Source organism: Oryzias latipes, chromosome 2 (assembly GCF_002234675.1).
Source record: "Oryzias latipes chromosome 2, ASM223467v1".
Classification (NCBI taxonomy): Eukaryota; Metazoa; Chordata; class Actinopteri; order Beloniformes; family Adrianichthyidae; genus Oryzias; species Oryzias latipes.
Window position 1 is genome coordinate 23,305,636 of NC_019860.2, and position 18,444 is coordinate 23,324,079.

At 42.9% G+C, this 18,444-nt stretch overlaps 1 protein-coding gene and 1 long non-coding RNA gene across 6 annotated transcripts; one reads left to right on the forward strand and one right to left on the reverse strand.

Moving 5' to 3' along the window:
* Positions 1 to 1,896: 1,896 nt before the first annotated feature.
* Positions 1,897 to 10,389, forward strand: LOC111946320. 3 transcript variants are annotated; one of them, XR_002871993.1, is made up of 10 exons: positions 1,897 to 1,913; positions 3,528 to 3,597; positions 3,689 to 3,815; positions 3,886 to 3,952; positions 6,597 to 6,651; positions 8,493 to 8,518; positions 8,689 to 8,775; positions 8,863 to 9,018; positions 9,083 to 9,213; positions 9,280 to 10,389. It is a non-coding gene; the product is annotated as an uncharacterized LOC111946320 (long non-coding RNA). The 3 variants fall into 3 exon arrangements; XR_002871992.1 differs by having other exon boundaries at positions 8,493 to 8,775; XR_002871994.1 differs by having other exon boundaries at positions 8,493 to 8,775; positions 8,953 to 9,018.
* Positions 8,727 to 18,333, reverse strand: gart (phosphoribosylglycinamide formyltransferase, phosphoribosylglycinamide synthetase, phosphoribosylaminoimidazole synthetase). 3 transcript variants are annotated; one of them, XM_020709377.2, is made up of 22 exons: positions 18,011 to 18,331; positions 16,690 to 16,872; positions 15,746 to 15,841; positions 15,498 to 15,672; positions 15,319 to 15,430; positions 14,781 to 14,849; positions 14,591 to 14,716; positions 14,437 to 14,524; positions 14,282 to 14,367; positions 11,669 to 11,837; positions 11,370 to 11,601; positions 11,211 to 11,305; positions 11,034 to 11,143; positions 10,774 to 10,972; positions 10,453 to 10,704; positions 10,151 to 10,303; positions 9,879 to 10,079; positions 9,672 to 9,812; positions 9,468 to 9,598; positions 9,260 to 9,401; positions 9,081 to 9,196; positions 8,727 to 9,004 (listed from the first exon to the last, which is right to left on the reverse strand). In XM_020709377.2, exons 2-22 carry the CDS (start codon positions 16,832 to 16,834, stop codon positions 8,819 to 8,821), a joined length of 3,024 nt encoding a protein of 1,007 aa, XP_020565036.2. In that variant the 5' UTR covers positions 16,835 to 16,872; positions 18,011 to 18,331; the 3' UTR covers positions 8,727 to 8,818. The 3 variants fall into 3 exon arrangements, with proteins under 3 accessions (XP_020565036.2, XP_023804635.1, XP_023804630.1); XM_023948867.1 differs by having other exon boundaries at positions 9,672 to 10,079; positions 16,690 to 16,851; positions 18,011 to 18,333; XM_023948862.1 differs by having other exon boundaries at positions 9,672 to 10,079; positions 16,690 to 16,870; positions 18,011 to 18,333.
* Positions 18,334 to 18,444: the final 111 nt, after the last annotated feature.

The window sequence follows — 18,444 nt, forward strand, 5'->3', positions numbered from 1 at the left end:
CAATGTCATTTAGTTTGGGGGGAAACAGAATCTTTCATTGGTTTGTTTTTGATGAACTTCTTTGCATCGGCAGCAGAACAGACTAAACTCTGGACAAACATTTCACTTTAGTCCAATAAATAGACTGAAAAATCTCAAGTTGAGATGAATATGAACTAGTTTGGATTTGATCCTTTACAGAGATGGATTCCTAAATCAATTCTTTCTGATTTGAAAAGGATACGACTATTTCATTCAAAATGGATTGACTTAGTTTGAACTTGAAATCTAAGGTGTTAGAGATTCATTTGACTTTCTAAAACCTGGAGTGCCACACTAAACCCCTCACGCCTGAGACTTTCCTTGAAGTGTCCAGTTCAATCCTTGAAGTGTCAAAGATTTGGGCTTTGACAGCAGTCTGAGCTATTCTTCTGTTATCTTGAATTGTCTTCTTGACACTTTTCTGTTTGTTCTCTGAGTTCCTAGAAGAAAAGCTGTTTGTCTCTAGAAGACGTGAGCAACAGATGGGATTTGAACCTTAGAGCTTCACACTAACCCACTACACCATCAGGGCCACTCACACTGAAACGTCTTCTCGTGGTGCTTTGAACTTGACATTTTTGTCTGTCAACTTTCAAATGTTGCTATAGGAGAATTGAACCAGCAACCTCTGAGTTAGATGACAGTTCACCAACAGTCTGAGTTATTGCACCACGTTATCTTCAGCACTTCAAAGAGTTTCTGTTTCTACTTTGACTGAGTTCCTTTGAAGCTGAAATGAATCCTGAGCAACAGACGGGAATTGAACCTTTCACGGTAGAACTTCACAGTGCAACACTAACCCACTGCACCACAGAGCCCTTCAGCAGCTCTGTTCTCATGGAGCTTTTGACTGAACATCTGGAAGAGATCCATCAGCTAAATGACAGAAACAGAGTCGAGGACATGATGGAGCTCCTCCTCCTCCTCCTCCTCCTCCTCATCATCAGTAGAGCTCCTCCTTCTGTCAGAAATTGAAGTTGCTCTTTCATCCCATGGTCCCACACAATGAATAATGTAAACATGAAATAAAAAGTCCAGGTGATCAAATCTTCTCCCTTCATAAAGTTCTTGAAGGTTCCAATCTGCTCCCAGAAACTAGTGATGTTGACACAGAAGCGTCTCCACATGGTTACAATGAAATGTCCTTCCACACCATATGAGGAAAACTTGCGATATGCGATATTAGTGATCAATATTGCGATAACGATATAACTTGAGGTATATGAACAAATAACAAAACTTTTATTTAATAAAACATTTATATAAAACATTTTGTTGCAACAGCAATAAAACTTATATTCCAAATGACCCTCGTCGACACAAGAGACGAACATCTGAGATAAAAAGGCTCCATCCGATTGGTCAAATGCATAAATGGATTTATTTGATCCGTTAAATAATTCAAGGTGCCATAAAATCGTTTTAGCACATTTAAAGTAACCATTTATTGTGATTTTCACTGTCTTTAGCGATATGCATATTGCACAGCTTTGTGTCGCGATATCAATAAATGTGAGATACATTCTGCAGACCTATTCCACACAAATCTCACTACAATGAAATAAAAAAGCCCAAACATTCTATTTTATTGACTTTAGCATTTTTGAAAACAGGTTTTTAGCCATTAGATGTCACTGTGGTCCAATGAGATCAAACCATTTAGAACAACAACAAAAAGACTCAATCTCCCAGTAGTTTCATTATTGCCATCACTATTCACACACTTTCACATGATATTGTTGAAGAAATGTGAGGAAGCTGTTTTTGTTTTTGCTCTTCAATCACATTTATTTGCTGATTTTGTTTACACCTATACAGATGAAGTGACTGTTCACTCAAACCGGACCGCGACTCTTCTGGTCCTTGTTTGCAACTAGCAAAGCCCTTCGTTGGTAAAGAACTTCTCTGTGAATGATCATCATCATGAGCATCGTCTCGGTCCAGCAAGCTTAGCAGTCCCGGAGCAGCTGAAGCGAAAGGAAATTTTAGAATTTGAATAATTAAAAACACATTTTATTTTGACAACCAGAAAGCTTCGTTTGGTTTTAGATGCTGTTGATTTTTATTGTTTATAAAACGTTTACAGAGTTTTTTCCAATGAGTTATATCACTAGAGGAGACATCACGTGGTTCCTCATGGGAGGAGAGCACCGCCATCTTGGTGAGGTCAAGTTACTGCTGCAGTGAATGCATGTGAACACATTTTTTGCATAATACCAATTCATTGTTTGGGTTTCAACTGACAAAATTAGAAAAATTAGTCCATGAAGGAGGAAGGTATATCATTTCACAGGTAAGTATTTTATTTTTATTTTTTTTAAGGCTGCAGGGGCTTCATTAATCATACACATGTTGACATGCATGATGCTGCAGGGGTATTATCAACATGCTGCATGATGTACATTTATTTTGCTATCAATATAAATGTACATTTTATTTTGCTAAACCTGTATACAGCATACTAGGCTATTTATACAGATTTATACATTTCTGACTCAGTGACTGAACTTTTTTTGCAGGTATCCAATGGATTCAGACTTAAGGAAAAAGTGGATCTTGGCTATCAAAAGAGTTAACCCAGATGGATCACTGTGGTACCAACTAGTAATACAGTCTGGCTGTTCAAAACATTTGTGGAAACAGATTTTGATAAGAGGCCAGACTGTTTTTTTAGGGTAAATCTATTGTTCACTTTTGGACTTCTTTTGATTATTATTATTATTATTATTATTATTATTATTATTATTATTATTATTATTATTATTATTGTTATTATTAATAATAATAATAATATAATTATTTTTATTATTATTTATTGACTTATTTTTTATTTATTATTTATTGTTTGTATTGACTTACTATTGATTTATTAATACTATTATTATTATTATTATTATTATTGACTTATTGTTGGGTTTTTCTAAATAATTTAAATTGCATGTCAAAGAGGTCTAAAACTTCTAAATGTTTAGAAATTAATTTTAAAAATTCTTTCTAATGATTTTTTTATTTGTAAGAAGTCCTGCAACAATGCATTTTCATTCGAGTTTGAGCTTTTAAGGTTGACTGTTTCTATTCTTTAACAACAACAAATGATGTATCTATATATATATTATATACATAAAATATAATATATTTATATATATGTATAAATATATTTAAATCTAAAAATATATACAGTTTATAAAAGCTACTTAGACACCACTAAAATCAATGGAAATCAATGTCATGTGGGCGTCGTCGACCTCACCAAGATGGCGTCGCGCTCCGCCACCGTCGGCCAGGCTTCTAAAGCGGGCGTGTCTCCTCTAGTGATATAACTCTTCGGTTTTTTCCCCCACATCAGTTCACAAATATTCCATATTTAAAATTAATTTATTTTTTCAATATTTCATCCAAACCGTTTGTATAAAACATATATTTATAATTTAAATTATTCATAAATTGTATAATTATATAATGATGTCCTCGTTTTGAAATACTGTATCGATTTTTTTTTGTTTCAGAAGTTTTTGTTGCGGATCAGGAAATGACGCAATGACGTCGACGCAAACACGGAAGTTGTGGAGCACCTTGGTGAGTTAAGCTACGCGTTTAGCTGCACGAGCTCTGGTATTAGCTGAGAAAAACAAATAAACTGTTCTTTTTTCTCTTTTACCGCTTTAAGGGGAGCGAACGCGAAATGTGCAGCAATTACCCCAAACCATTCCCCAGGCTGGATTTCCAGGATGTAGACGGGTCTACGGAGGACTCGTTCACGCTAAATAACGCGCTAGAGGGCGGCCAGGCATCAGGTTAGACATTTTTAACCATTAGAAATCAAGTTTCCTCTGAGTTATTACGTAAATTCAACTTTTTATGCAGCCTTAACGTCTGTTTGGAGGCGAGGTCTGTCGTCATTTCCGGTATGAGGGATCCTTCCATCTGCGCCGTAAGTAACAGTTAAATCTGTATTTGGTGTAATGCTGTAGAACCAACTACAGAGCTAATGTACAGTTTTGTAGTTCGTGTTAGTTTCGTCTTTGTCGCTACCATACCTATTATAAACGTAGTCGCCTCACGGACGGTCTGACAATAAAAAAAAATAAATAAATAAAAAAATAAAAATAAAAAAAAAATAAAAAAAAATGTACCTGCGCGGCCGCCATCTTGGATGGGTCGCTGCGCGCGCACCTCCAGTGCCTTGATTTTTTTTTTTTTTTTTTTTTTTTTTTTAACTTGTCCTGTCCAACAGCTAGGCAGGCAGATGAGAGCTGAGGGCCTCTTGTGTTGGACATATTTTACTTTAACAATAGGGGTTATTAATCTTCAGACAAACCAAAGGTATGACTGAACAAACCCCTTTTGTAATTGAGGCCAAACTTTATTCATTTCAACCATGATTGAAAATCTTCGGTGTTGGACCGGACGGAAAAGGAAAGAAGGGAAGAAGAGGGAGGGATGTCGGGGGGGGGGGGTGATAGTGAAAGGGGGGGTAAGGCCATGAAGCAGCATAGAGCAGACAGGTTTACTGGTTGTTTATCGTTACGGTACTGTTCAAATGTAGTACAAAAAGGGCGGGGCCTGTTCACACACACTCAAATATTATCAACACACCTGCTAGCTGCAAAAAATGTTCACATGTCAACATGTACACAAAACAGATAGTGTTCACACACGCATACTTATGCCTTTAAACCAACTAGTGTGAAATCTTTCATTCATTCAATCATGCAAACTATAAGTGCAAAGGTGAGCTAACACCTGTGCTCAGGTGAGTGTTTATGTTCTTCTAAAATGGATGGTGGAATGTGAAAAGAAGGAGGAGGAGCGCCCAGCCATCCCCACACCCAGACCCCCGCCGCAGCAGCAGCGGCAGCCGGAATTCCCCCAACGCCACACGGGAACAGGCAGGGAACAACCGCCCCCCGGGCGACCAAGACCGCCACCCAGGCCAGGGCCAGCAGGACTGCCGCGAGGCCCCCAGAGCCAGAGAGCAGGGAGGCGCGTAGCGAAAGAGAGCGACGCCCCAGCCCAGCCAGGAAAGCAGCCCCCCCGCCGCGCCGGAAGAGCCCAACGCAGGGCCCCACCGGAGAAGGACGCCCACAGCCCCAGACGAGCACCCCACCATCACCCAGGAGTTCCGGGCATCCCCCCGCCCCAACCCCAGGTACGAGCCAGGACCCCCCAAGGGAGACCCGCTCCGCACTCCAGGCAGCCACCCACCCGGCCCATGGTTGGTCCAGGGAGGAGCAAGGCAGGGGCCCGCCGCCCCCGCCCAGGAGGGGGGAACCCCGGGGAAAAAAGGGTAGCCCACAAGGGGTGTTATAAATATGGCCCGACCAGGCTCGGCCATGTTGGAAGTTTGGCGGGGACAAGTGCTCAGGGGCAAGGACCAGGACCCACCCCCCAGGGACACGAACACCCCCGGCTCAGGTGTAATATGAACCCCCCCACCGTGCGGAGAGAGCACCGCCGGGCCCAGGGAGCCGGCACCCAAGGGACACGGCCGCCATCGCCAAGGGGCCCGCACCCCCCACCAGGGAAGGGGTAGGGGACAGATGGACCCAGGTCCCACCTTCCTTGCAAAATGTGTGTGTGTGTATGTGTGTTTGAGAGGGTGTGTGTGTGCATGTGTGTGTGTTTATGTTGGAATGTATATATTGAAGGGGGAGGGGTGTGTGTACTAAGGAGGGTGCAGTTAAAATTGGCGAATAGGGCACTAAGGGGACATCTCCTGATTACTCACAGTGATGTCCCCTCACCCTCCCCACCAAGGGGCCCTAAATGTCTAAGGTGCGGTTAAAATTGGCGGGTAGGGTGCTAGGAGGACATCTGCTGCTTGCTGGCAGTGATGTCCAAGCACCCCCCCTACCAACGACCCTACATGTCTAAGGTGCAAATAAAACCGAAAGAGGGGGGGCCCACTCCATACGGCAACCATAGGAGGGGCCCCCCCAAGGCGCATCACATGCTAGACCCCCCACCCCCTCACCCTAATATGAGGTTATATGAGGAAGGGGGTAAGTTGGGGACAGCTGGTAGACTGTCCCCCGGTGGTCAAACAGCTGTCCTTGATTGCTTTTGATGACAGTGTAAACTCAACTACAAAAATGTATATTATTAAACATAAGCTGACATGTGGTGTGGCGTTTTATAAAAAAATAATTTTATATTGTAATAAACAAAACAAGTTTGTTGGTATAGTTTATTTTATTTTTTATATTTTTTAACAAAATCAGACATGAGTGATTTGGCATCTTCTTAAAAAAGGATTTTAAAATTTGTAATAAACAAAACAGATCATGTCTTCCCCTCTATTAAACTTTTAATTTTTTTAAAAGCTTTAGCATATTGATTTGATGTCCACTGATTTAAACAGCAAACGGTTAGTGTCCTAAAACTAAAAGCCTTCACAAAGACATTTTCTGTCATCCTGGGACTTTATGAAATACAGAAACAACACAAACATAAAACGATGTTCCCTTAAAGAATAGACATCTTTTGGACTAATTTCACCTCAAACAACATAATCATCTTGCTCTGAAACGTAGACCAGGCAGAAATATTCATTTCAATTCTTATTTATTCCTCAGAACTCGTCTGCAGATGACAGGAGCGTCTCTTCTCGTGCCGCCATGCGCCCACCTGGTAAGAGATCAGTTCCCTTCATAGAACCTGACCGAGTGTCAACAAAAATTCATTCATCTCACCCGAGTAGAAGTTCAGTCTTTCATTCAACTCCTGACATATGTGTTTATTTATAACTGGTCAAAGTAAAGTTATGCTAAAGTAAATCATAGCATAACCAGAGTATAAAAACGAGTTATAGTCGAGGTCCATATTCAGCTAAATAATGCCAAATGTCCACCAGAGGGCGCTCTTCTGCTTCCATTGCAGTTTTGGTTTCTGGCTAAGATGTAAGAAATAACATTTTAAAATAACTACAAACAATATTTACTCGAGTAATTTGGGGGAAAATTTATACAAACTTTAAAAACACTTTTAGGAATGCCATTTAACTAAAAATATTCATTTCCATTAACAGGTTTTAATTTAATAAACATTAAAACTTGCTGGAATCAACATAAAACATCACGATTCTGCAATATGGATTTAAACATTTTCTTTAATGTTAATCTCAGCTTAAACTTCTTAAAACCAGAGTCTTTAGTTTGATGTTTAACTGACGAACAGCTGGTTTAAATCTAATAGATTTTCTAAAACAAATATCATTAGTTTTTTTCTGTCATTTAAAAAGTTAAATATGATACTTTTTTTTTAACGAAATTATGTTATTTTAAGTCAAACACTGGTCTTTTTTATATATAGAAACTATATTTTCTACTTATTTAAAAAAAATCTAATTAAAAATTTAAAGGCTTTTAAGAAGTTGGTGATATTTTAAATTAAACTAACTTTTTTAGACCTTTTTTTAATTACAAAGAGCAATTTATATGTTTTATATATCTTTTTAGTCTTTCAGGCAAAACAAAAACAAACTAATTTTATGCTTTAAATAAAAGAATTTCTGTGGCTTTCATTCTTTAAAACGTCCTAAACAACCACTTCAAAATCCGAAAAATGCCTCCATCTGGTGGACATTTCATAGAATTACATCAGACTTATTAATTTCCATCTAAAGTAGGACTTTGTGCGAAACGTTTTCTACCTAATTTAATAAGATAAAAATGAGAATTGAAAAAAATGTAAAACTTAAAAATGTAAACTCTAAAAACTTTGTCTTCTAAACCTTGTTAAGGAATGATGGGATTTAGCTTTAGTTGCATTTATCATACTTTTAAATGAATCAAACGTCAAATATGGTTTAAAAATAAAAATTCTTCATTTAAGTAGAAAATATCGGTTTGGCCTATTAAATAACAATCTTGGGTCACAGATTAGGTGTCAGTCACCCAAATCAGTCTTTTCAGGTTTATTCAGCCGCGTTTTGCTTCCTAGTAGTGAAAAAAACCTACTTTTTCTGGGAGTTTACACCCAATCTGCAAAAAATAAACCATAATATAATGCATAGCGTTTGAACGATTTATTTAAAAAAAAGTTATATAATTAAATAAAATAAACTGTCCAATCATCAGAGTGCAATAGATTCATAAAGTTTTTGTAAAATGTTCCTATGAGATTTTGATTTCAGTTTGGTCACATGTGGCGTTTAAAATAAATCTAAACGTGTCTGTGAGGCGTTAAGTTACAGCGCCAGTGTTCACGTTCTTCAGTTACTCTTTAACCGTTTTCTCCAGTGGATTTTCTCCCAGAGAAAAGCAGCTTTGATGGAACGTAAAGTGTCAGAAGCTGCTGCATCCACTGGGTCATTGAATAAAACGGTTCAAGACTTACAGAATGTGAACACTGGAACTGAAGTTATTCAGTATAAAGTGATGCATCTTTGTCATTTTCCTACAGTTTTTAGACACTTTCAGGTCATGTTGTCTTTCTTTGAACCACAACTAACCTTCTGCTCCGGTTCTCAGGTATAAAGACGGCGTCTCTGCGGTCGGTGAGTTTCTTAAAGCTGGCGCTCCATCACACCTGTCTATTATCAGCGTAAACAGGTGATTATGCTGATTAAAGGCTGGTGTGATGGAGCCACCAGGGTTGGAAAATCCAGATGTGGCTCAAGGTAAACATCTGACCTGGAAGGTCCTTAAGGTGAGATTTGTCTTCCAGGACTGTAGCTTCGTACAGAATCCACACAAACATCTCCATCATCCTCAGCAGGATCTTTATTGGGAATGTTACAGTCAAGTCTATCAGGTAAACTACACGGTTCACATTAAAGGACCGTCCGTCCAGGTCTTCAGCTTTTCCAGAGGATTTGTCCATCTCCTCCTAACTTCACAGAACCACTGGACACCAGCTCCATGGCAGCAGGAAAGGCTCTATGCTCCGCCTCCCTGATCCTCTCTGACAGCGTCTCCTCTGTGTCTCCAGGAAGGACAGGGACCGCCTCCTGGACGACGATGGCGCCGGCGTCCACCTCCTCCTGCAGGACACACGGTCAGTCTTTGTCCTCATCACAGGTTTACTTAGAGTTCAGTGATAAATAAATATGTACTTACAGCCACAAAGTGCACCGTGCATCCCGCCACGCGGACGCCAGCCTCCAGCGCCTGTTTCTGAGCGTTCACTCCTTTGAAGGACGGCAGCAGCGACGGGTGGATGTTCAGGAGTTTACCTGCAGCAGAAGCAGAAGTAAGTAGACTGTGACAGCTCCATCCAAGACGTCAGTGATCATCACCTGTCCACTTCTTCACAAAGGTTCCAGTGAGGATCCTCATGAATCCGGCCAGACACACCAACTCCACGCCAAACTCCTCCAGGACGCGGTCGATGGTCCCGTCAAACTCTGCACGGCTGCCAAACAGTTTGTGGTCGACCACCTGGAGGACAACAACCAGTGACATCACAACATTCACATGTTAAATATACTTTATACATGAACGTACCCGTGTCTGGATGCCAGCAAGCCCCGCCCTCTTCAGTCCCTGGACGCCTGGTCTGTTAGAAATAACGACCACGATCTGCGCCGAGCTGGACGCACGTCTGGTCTGTTCGATGAGCGCCTGAAGGTTGGTTCCTGCGCCGCACAACAACAACCGTCATCTTCTAGAAACCTTCCACCAAGAAAGACGCTTAGTGGCCGGACTCACCTGTGCCGGAAATGAGAACGCCGACTCTGGTCTTCTTCTGTGGCGGGGCGCTGCTGTTGCCGTGGTAACCATCGTTTTGTTCTGCTGGTCCCGCCTTCGTCAGGCTTTGGTTCAGGTTGCGGACCAGCACAGGTTGAGAACCTGCAACCCAGAATCTTTTAGGAAAAGCGAAGCTGTGGGCTGAAGTCACAAAGTTCTCCGTCTCACCTGGCTGCCTGTCAATCAGAGACCCCACGATCCAGGCCGCCTCCCCCTGGAGCTGTCGCAGCACCTGCTGAGCATCCGGGGGCGCCACAACCAGCACCGCCCCCAAGCCACAGTTAAACGTGCGGGCCATCTCCTCCTCGCTCAGGCCCCCCTCTTTGTAAAGCCACGAGAAAACGGCGGGGATGCTCCACCTGGTGGCGTCTGAGGAAGAGGAGGAGGAAGAAGAAGTGAGCTCCTGACTCCAAACCGCGGGAAAACCTCAGCTTCCTCACCTAGATCCGCCGCCAGCTTCTCAGGCAGAACCCGGGGGAGGTTCTCCAGCAGCCCCCCACCAGTGATGTGGGCGTAGGCTTTGACGGCGCCGCTGCGGAGGACGGGGAGGAGGAGGCGGCTGTAGATCTTTGTGGGGGTCAGAAGAACATCTCCTGGAAGCAGAAGACCGTCCACAAGACGACTTTAAATAAAGTTTTTCTGACATGTGTTTGAATAAAAACTTGATTTGAACTTTGAACTGGAAAATACTTCCGTTGTATTTTTTAGCCTGACCTTTGAACCTTAACAAACCAGAACTCACCGACGGTCTGACCCGGTTCTCCAAACGGGGCGGGGCAGCTGTAGCCGAGGTCGGCCCTCTCCAGAACTTTGCGGACCAGACTGAAGCCGTTGCTGTGGACCCCGGAGGACGACACCCCGATCAGCAGGTCTCCCTCTGCGATCTCCTGCAGCCGCGGCAGCAGAGCGCCACGCTCCACGGCGCCCACGCAGAACCCGGCCAGGTCATACTCTCCCTCAGCGTACACGCCCGGCATTTCCGCCGTCTCCCCGCCTAGGACGGAACAGCGTTAGAACCCCAAACCAGAACCTAGAGCGGTGCGATCAACCCGGGCCTTCTCACCCAGCAGAGCGCAGCCGGCCAGCTCGCACGCTTTGGCGATGCCGCCCACTACGGCGGCGGCCGCGTCCACGTCCAGGTGGCCACAGGAGAAGTAGTCCAGGAAGAAGAGCGGCTCGGCGCCCTGAGCCAGGACGTCGTTCACACACATGGCCACCAGGTCCTGACCCAAACTTCCATGCTTCCCACACGCCTGTGCCACCTGAACACACCAAACGGTTAGACCGCCGCCAAAATGCCAGGATGGCGCTCCAGCGACGGACCTTCAGCTTAGTCCCGACTCCGTCCGTCCCAGAAACCAGGATCGGGTCCACAAAGCCGGCGGCCTTCAGGTCAAAGAGCCCGGCGAAGCCTCCGAGTTCTGCGTCACATCCTGAAAAGACACAGGGGTCAGTCGTCCACGCAGACGCGGTCTGAAGTGGCGGCTCCTCCTGCGTTACCGGGGCGCGCCGTGGCTTTGGCCAGAGGCTTGATAGCGTCCACCAGCCGGTTTCCTGCGGAGACGTCCACCCCGCTGTCCCTGTAGGTCAGGCCTCTGTGGGAGAGCAGAGCTGTAGACGGACCGCCTGATGCGCAGACGCCACATGGCGCTCGCTCACCTGCGCCGCTTCAGGAAAGCGATGGCCCGGTGGCCGATGTCGCGCCGGTACACGCCGCCCTGGAAGCCGATGGTCGCCACGCCCTGGCTGGCCGCCTGCAGAGCCGCCTCGAGGGTTGGGCGCACAGCCGTGACAGTCAGGACCCGTCCGCCACTGGAGACCACGCCCCCTTCCTTCAAAGCGGTGCCGGCGTGGAAAACCTGCAGCCCCATGTCCTGAAGCAGAGACAAACCTGCAGGACGGACGCGCCGTGAGGAGCCTGCAGACACCTGAGAGCAGACCCCGGACGCCGGCCTCACCTGAGATCTCCACGCCCTTCCTGTAGGAACCGGGGTATCCAGCGCTGGCCAGGACCACCGTCACCGCAGAGGCGTCCTGCCGCCACACGGGGGCGTTAGAGGCCAGCTTCCCCTTGACGGTGTTCATGATGACCTGATAAAGGTCGCTGTGCAGCAGCGGCAGCAGCACCTGGAAAGGTGAAGGTCAGAGGTCGGCAGGCTGTTGAGTTCAAATGATCAAACGCTAAAGAGATAAATAATTAAACTATTATAGTTTATTCTAGAAGACAATCATTTTTCTGTTCCTTCATTAATGCTTCTACCTAGGAGAAACGGTTCAGTTTTTTCCGTCACTTGTTTCAGCAAATATATTTTTACGTACAGTAATTCAACTTTTTAAAATGTTTTTTTAGCTTTAACATTTTTACCTTAAAAAAATTTCTCGACCTTTAAGGCAAGTAGAAAAAAAACAGCATTTTTTAAGCTATTATAAAGTGACATCTAAAAAATTGGCTCCATCTAGTGGGCATTTCTTAGAATTACATCAGACCCCAGCGCTCATATATTCCATTTAAATTCAAACTCTAGTCTGTACTGTGACTTTTTATTTTCATAAACTTAATATTTTATACCTTATTTAATAAAAATATATTGTCAAACTTTTAAGTTTTAATAATAGACATTGATATATTATTACAAATAAAATTAGACAATTTTATAAAATGTTTTTAAGTCTAAATATTTAAATAACATACAAAATGAGGATTTTAGGACATTTTAACTCCCCTTTATCTGGACTCCATCACAAAATGATACAAAGACTTTAACTGCCCCGAAACTGCCCTTCCGGATCAGAAAAGCCCCTCCAGCCTTCACATCACACCGGTCCTGGAGGAGCTGCCTCTTCAGATCAACCCTTGATCTGACCCTCAAAGCCCTCCATATCCGTCTGACCTTTTCCATGTTGCTCCACCCACCCCGCTCCCTCAGGTCTGCCTCCCCCCATCGCTCAGGCCATCTCCATTGGGGGCCGAGCAGATGCCCCTCAGCTCTGGAACTCACTCATTTGATAAAAAAATCTCAACACCCTCTTCTTGAGTCAAGCATAACCACCAGGATTATTTCTGTTGTTTTTTTTAAATTATTTGATGAATTTAAATCCTGCTTTATTCCTGAAACTGTGTTTTATGATTGGTTTGTACCTGAAAGGCGACCTTGGGAGCCCAAAAACGCGCCATATAAATAAAATGTATCATTATTGTAATAATAATAATGATCATTACCACAGCTACAATTAAAAAGTATTTTGAAAATTAACAACAGCAGTTTGGAGATTTTCTTTTTATCTTTTGGCAAAAAAAAACATAAGTTCTTATGCAAGACTTAAAATCTTTTATATGGCCATTAGATCCAAAAATATCTCCATCTGGTGGACATTTTAAGGAATTACATCAGTCACCAGCGCTCCAGTTTATTTAAACACTGGTCTTTTTTATGTAACCCTTGTGCTATCCTAGGCACTTTAACATTGGGAGTGGGGTCATCTAGACCCACTAGACAGTGCCCTCAACCTTTTTTCTTCAATGATTTGTGATCTTCAATGGTGTCCATGATTTACATGAAATCTTTCCACCTTTATCCACCTTCGTCATGGTAGGAATGACACGTCAATGGAAGGGGGGGTCATCTAAGATAGCACAAGGGTTAAGAAACTTTAAATTTTTTACTTAATTTAGTTTTTTTAAATTACTAGTAGTTTATACTTATTTGTGCCAAAAAAAAGTTTTTATGGTTTGAAAACCAGTTAAAACGTTTCTTTTTATAGCTTTTAGATGTCTCACTATTTAATGGAACTACATCCGTTCATAACAAAATTATTTTATTTTAAGTCAAACACTGGTCTTTTTTTTATATTTAGAAAATGTATATTTTCTACTTATTTTAATAAAATAAATATACTTAAACTTTTAAAGAATTTCAATAAGTAGTACATATTTTAAATTAAAAATAACTTTTTTAGACCGTTTTTTAATTACAAACAGCAATTTATATATTTTATATATCTTGTGGTATTTCAGGCAAAAAAACAAAACAAAAAACAAACTAATATTTGCTATAAATAAAACAAATTCTTTGGCTTTGATTGTTTATAACGCTAAAAACAACCACTTTAAAATCCGAACAATGCCTCCATCTAGTGGACATTTCATAGAATTACATCAGACCCCTCAACACATTTATTCCTTTTAAATTCTAACTCTTCTTATTTTTTTGCTAATTTAATTGAATAAAAAGTGTTATAATAAAAATTTAAGGGGCTATGAATAATATATATTTTTCTTCTCAAAGTGAGTTAAAGCTTTTAAGTCCTAAATAAAAAATGTAAATAAACTTATTCCTTTTTCCAATTCATGATCTGTTGACAAAAATAATCAATGTTTATGCTTTTTATTTAAGTTGGATCTGTTTTAATGGCTTTTATTGTTTCTAGTTAAGTAAAAATCCCATCAGAGCCTGGTGCTCCTCTTTTTTAGCTTAATATATTTTAATTGACTGAATAAAATGTGTTTTTGTTGCCATTTTAATTTAAGAAGACTAACACACTAAAACTGGTTTCCATTTTTCCAAACTCACCTGACATTCAGGGTCTCCAAAGCGGCAGTTGAACTCCAGCACCTTGGGCCCCTGCTTGGTGAGCATCAGCCCCGCGTACAGCACACCTGTGCAGCAGGTGAGTGAGCACATGCAGCGTTTGCACACGTGCAGATGCGACAGGAAGCAGGTCTCACCCACGTACGGAGCTCCCTCCTCCCGCATCCCGTCAACGGTCTTCTGCAGGACGGACTCCGTGATCTGCTGCAGCAGCTCCTGGCTCACCTGCAGAGGACAACGCTCGTGATTGTCTGTCGTCCTGAGGGCCAAAACCCACCTGCTCTACGGCACCTGGGGGGTGGGGCAGTAGGCGCCCATGCCGCCGGTGTTCGGACCCAGATCCCCGTCCTGCAGCCGCTTGTGATCCTGAGCCGGAGGCATCGGCGAGACGGACGTGCCGTCGCTGAAGCACAGGCACTGCAGGAACACGGAGGATGAGCGCGCTCCAGCACAACCGGACGCCGCCGTCACGAAAACTCACCGACACCTCCTCCCCCTCCAGGAGCTCTTCCACCACCACCGTCTCTCCTGCCGATCCGAAGGCTCTGTCCTTTAAGGAGAAACTGCAGCCGTAACTTTTCTGCTCCAACCCGTTACGAAGCCTCTGAAAGGCTTTCCTTTATAATTTTATAAATTACATTAAATATTTTAGTCCTTTATTTCAAAGTGGATCAAATGTTCATTTTCAGATTTTATTTTGTAGGAATGACTGTACTAGAAGTTAAAATGTTTGTGATCTGGCTACTAGAGTGCCCCCTTGTGGACACATCTGGTACTTGCAGGTCGGAAATTTGTCCAACATCCAGAAATAATAAATCAATAACGTGTGAAATTTTATAATAAAAATGTACATTAATTTATGTTTTTACAATGCATTTTATTTGTTTTCATTTTGTTTTTCTGTATTATAAACATTTTATTAAAAAAATTGTAATCAATAAAAATCTTTTTATGTGCATTTTTTAGACAAAACACCATTTTTTTTACATTAACTTAAAGCAGAGTGGGCGGTTCTGTACCTTCATGATGTCCATCACAGCCTGACACGCCTCCTCCTGGTCTTTGGCCACGATCACGCCCTTTCCTGCCGCCAGGCCGCTGGCCTTCACCACCAGAGCGGGAAAGTCCGCCCTGCAAACGACCGGGAGAGTCACGGCCTGCGGAGCGTGGTTGCCATAACAACAGAGGGGCTGAGGACCTGCGGATGAAGCTGCAGGCCTCCTGCGGGTCGCTGAAGGAGCCGTAGCGAGCCGTGGGGACGCCGTGGCGCTCCATGAAGGCTTTGGCGAAGCTCTTGCTGGCCTCCAGCTGAGCCGCTTTGGCCGAAGGTCCGAAACACGGAACCCCCGCCGCCGTCAGGTCGTCCACGATTCCTGCCAGGCGACCCGTAGCTCAAGATCCGAGGTCCGACGAAAGAAGAGGAGCAAACGAAGCGGCGCCACTCACCTGCCGCCAGCGGCGCCTCGGGCCCCACCACCACCAGACCCACGTGGTGATCCTTGCAGAACTGAGCCAGGATGGCGTGGTTGCTCACAGAGACCTCTGCCGGCGCCGAAGAGCGACAACAATTCAGAACAAACGGAAAACAATTTCCCCTCAGCAGCAAATATTAACCCTGGTTTGCTCCGCCCACTTTCTATTCCAAAGCAGTGAAATTGGGCAAATAGAAGACATTCTGATATGTCCTATAAAGCTGCGAGCAGCACTGTATGGCCCCCCAGGTACTACCCACCCCCCTGCCCTCCGCCATCTTCTGACTCACCTTCCCCTTCTGCCCCCACAGTCAGAGCAGACGGGACAATTTCTGTTTTAAAAACAAAACAGACCTTTTGTTTGAAATGGCAGCTTTTCTGTTGGTTTTATCACCATAGCAACCATTTTATTTTTTGGTCGCCTGAGGGTGACGAACAGGTCGATGTCATTTTTAGCGGAATCTGCAAAAGTTAACTTTTGAATTTCCTTGGCAACGGAGTTTTTTTTTATTAACCACGCCCACATTCCTAATATTTTTATATTTTCTTGAAAAAAAATTTCAGAAAAAGTGAGAGTGACAGGGGAAGACCACGATTGTGAATGACTTTACATTCATAGAGGGGACAAAAAGTGACCTTTCCTGAGGTCAAAGGTCAAACAAATTCAGTTCTGGTTGCAGATTTAAAATCTCATGAAAAATCGCTCAAATATTTGGGAAAACGTGGAAGAGGGAAATAAATTTGCCAAATTGTTCACTTTGCCATAAAAATGGCCGCCAATTTGTAGGTCCTGTGGCCATCCCATAAAAATTTCATCAGATCCTTTGTCAGCAGCCCTTCGTTCTTCATAGGAACCAACACGACTCATCCTTCAAAATAAGAGCAGCTGGCGTTTGGGACCTTTGGCCTCAGATTTACCAGAGTTGCTGATCTTGCCGCAGGCGGCCGTCCCCGCGTTCCCCGGCGCCACCAGGACCTGCTGAGTCTGCGGCGACTGCGCCAGCTTCCAGGCCAGCGCGTGCTCCCGTCCGCCGCCGCCGACCACCAGCACCCGCTCTGCCATGGCTGTGTTGATCCGGCCTGTGTTGTCACGGAGACGCTCTGTCAGAATAAATCGCGTGAAGATTGTTAAGAGACGATTTAAAGGGAAAACAATTTCCCATCATTCCTTTTGACTGCACATAAAGTCAGCAAGTGACCTTTTTCTCAGATGCAATCACGTCCGGCGTGGAGCCGGCTCCATAAAGGCGTTTGATCTACAGTAAAGGAGCCGCCGCTTCATCCAGAAAAATCACTTTATACCTGAGAAACGTCTGTTTACGTTTAAAACATCCAGCGTGTTTATTTACACTAAACAGAGGATGCCTGTGGGGGGGGAGGGGCCTACATTCATCAATGTAATCAGAGTAAAACAGAGATAAATGCAGCTCTGCAGATAAACACTTCAGGAGTTAGACGGATCCCAATCATTTTATGTCTCACAGGGCCAGAGCGAAAGAATGAAGGAGGAAAAACTAAACCTGGTTATGAACTTATGTAAGTTAATGCATGTAAAATTAGAATACTTCTGTTAAATTATTCAACTAAAGTTTAAATCAAAAGGCTGATGAATGGGACAAGGGTTACAGCGGCTCACATGTCTGTGATTAGTCTCATCCCTCTGATCATGTGACTCACATTTCAAAGACAGACGATCAATCTTTAGAAAAATCAAACACGGATAAACTTTACCTGCAAGAAAGTTATTAGGAATAAATCTGCACTGAAATATATGAATACCCCACTTTGGCAAAAGTTATGGTTTAATTGAATTCAAAGTTCAAAAGAAAAAGAAAACTCTACTTGCAGATTGATTCATTTTTGATGTGTAACCATGACGACTCGACAAAAGAACTCAGCAATAACTTTAAACTGATTTTAACAAAGCATACATTTTTATGTGAAAAATGTTATCAGTCATAACAGCAAACATAAATATTACAAAAATGTTTTAAAATAAATAAAACTTCTTGTTTAAAATCTCTCTAAAAAAAAGGCAATAATTGCAAATTGTTGTTAAAAAACAAATAAGTTCCCTACAGATTTTAAAATACACTACATTAGAAAATGCGTTTATTTCTACGGTTATTACAAAAAAAACACATCTAAAGTAATTTAACACAAACCTCTGTTTACAAACAAATGTAAAACACAAACAACTAAACAATCTTTGTCAGCGTCTCATCACTCCAACACCAACCTGAATGTATTCCTGTCCAGGAAATAGTCGGAGCTCAGTAGTGGATCCTCTGCTCACCGTCTGCAGACTGAAGCTGCTGCAGACAAACGTCAAGTCTCCTCGCGAGCACAAAGCACGTGAGCTCGGAGCGACACAGCGCGGGAAAAGAGAACCAAGTGAAACGCGAACTTTGATGAAACCGCGACAAACAAGAGAAAGAATTAACGTGAAACTCTGCGAGGCTTCGAACCTCACGTGCACAACGTTTTGGGATAACTTTTTTGGAAAACTTCCTTGGGGCGTGGCGGTCGATTTGCATCATGGGAGTTGTAGTTACGGTTCACGCTAGAGCTAGCAAATATGCTAAAAAAAACAGATAAAAACGTTCATTTCAGTTTCAACGTTCTACTAAAAAAACGTACAGTATATTATTAAAAGATAAATTACCAATAAAA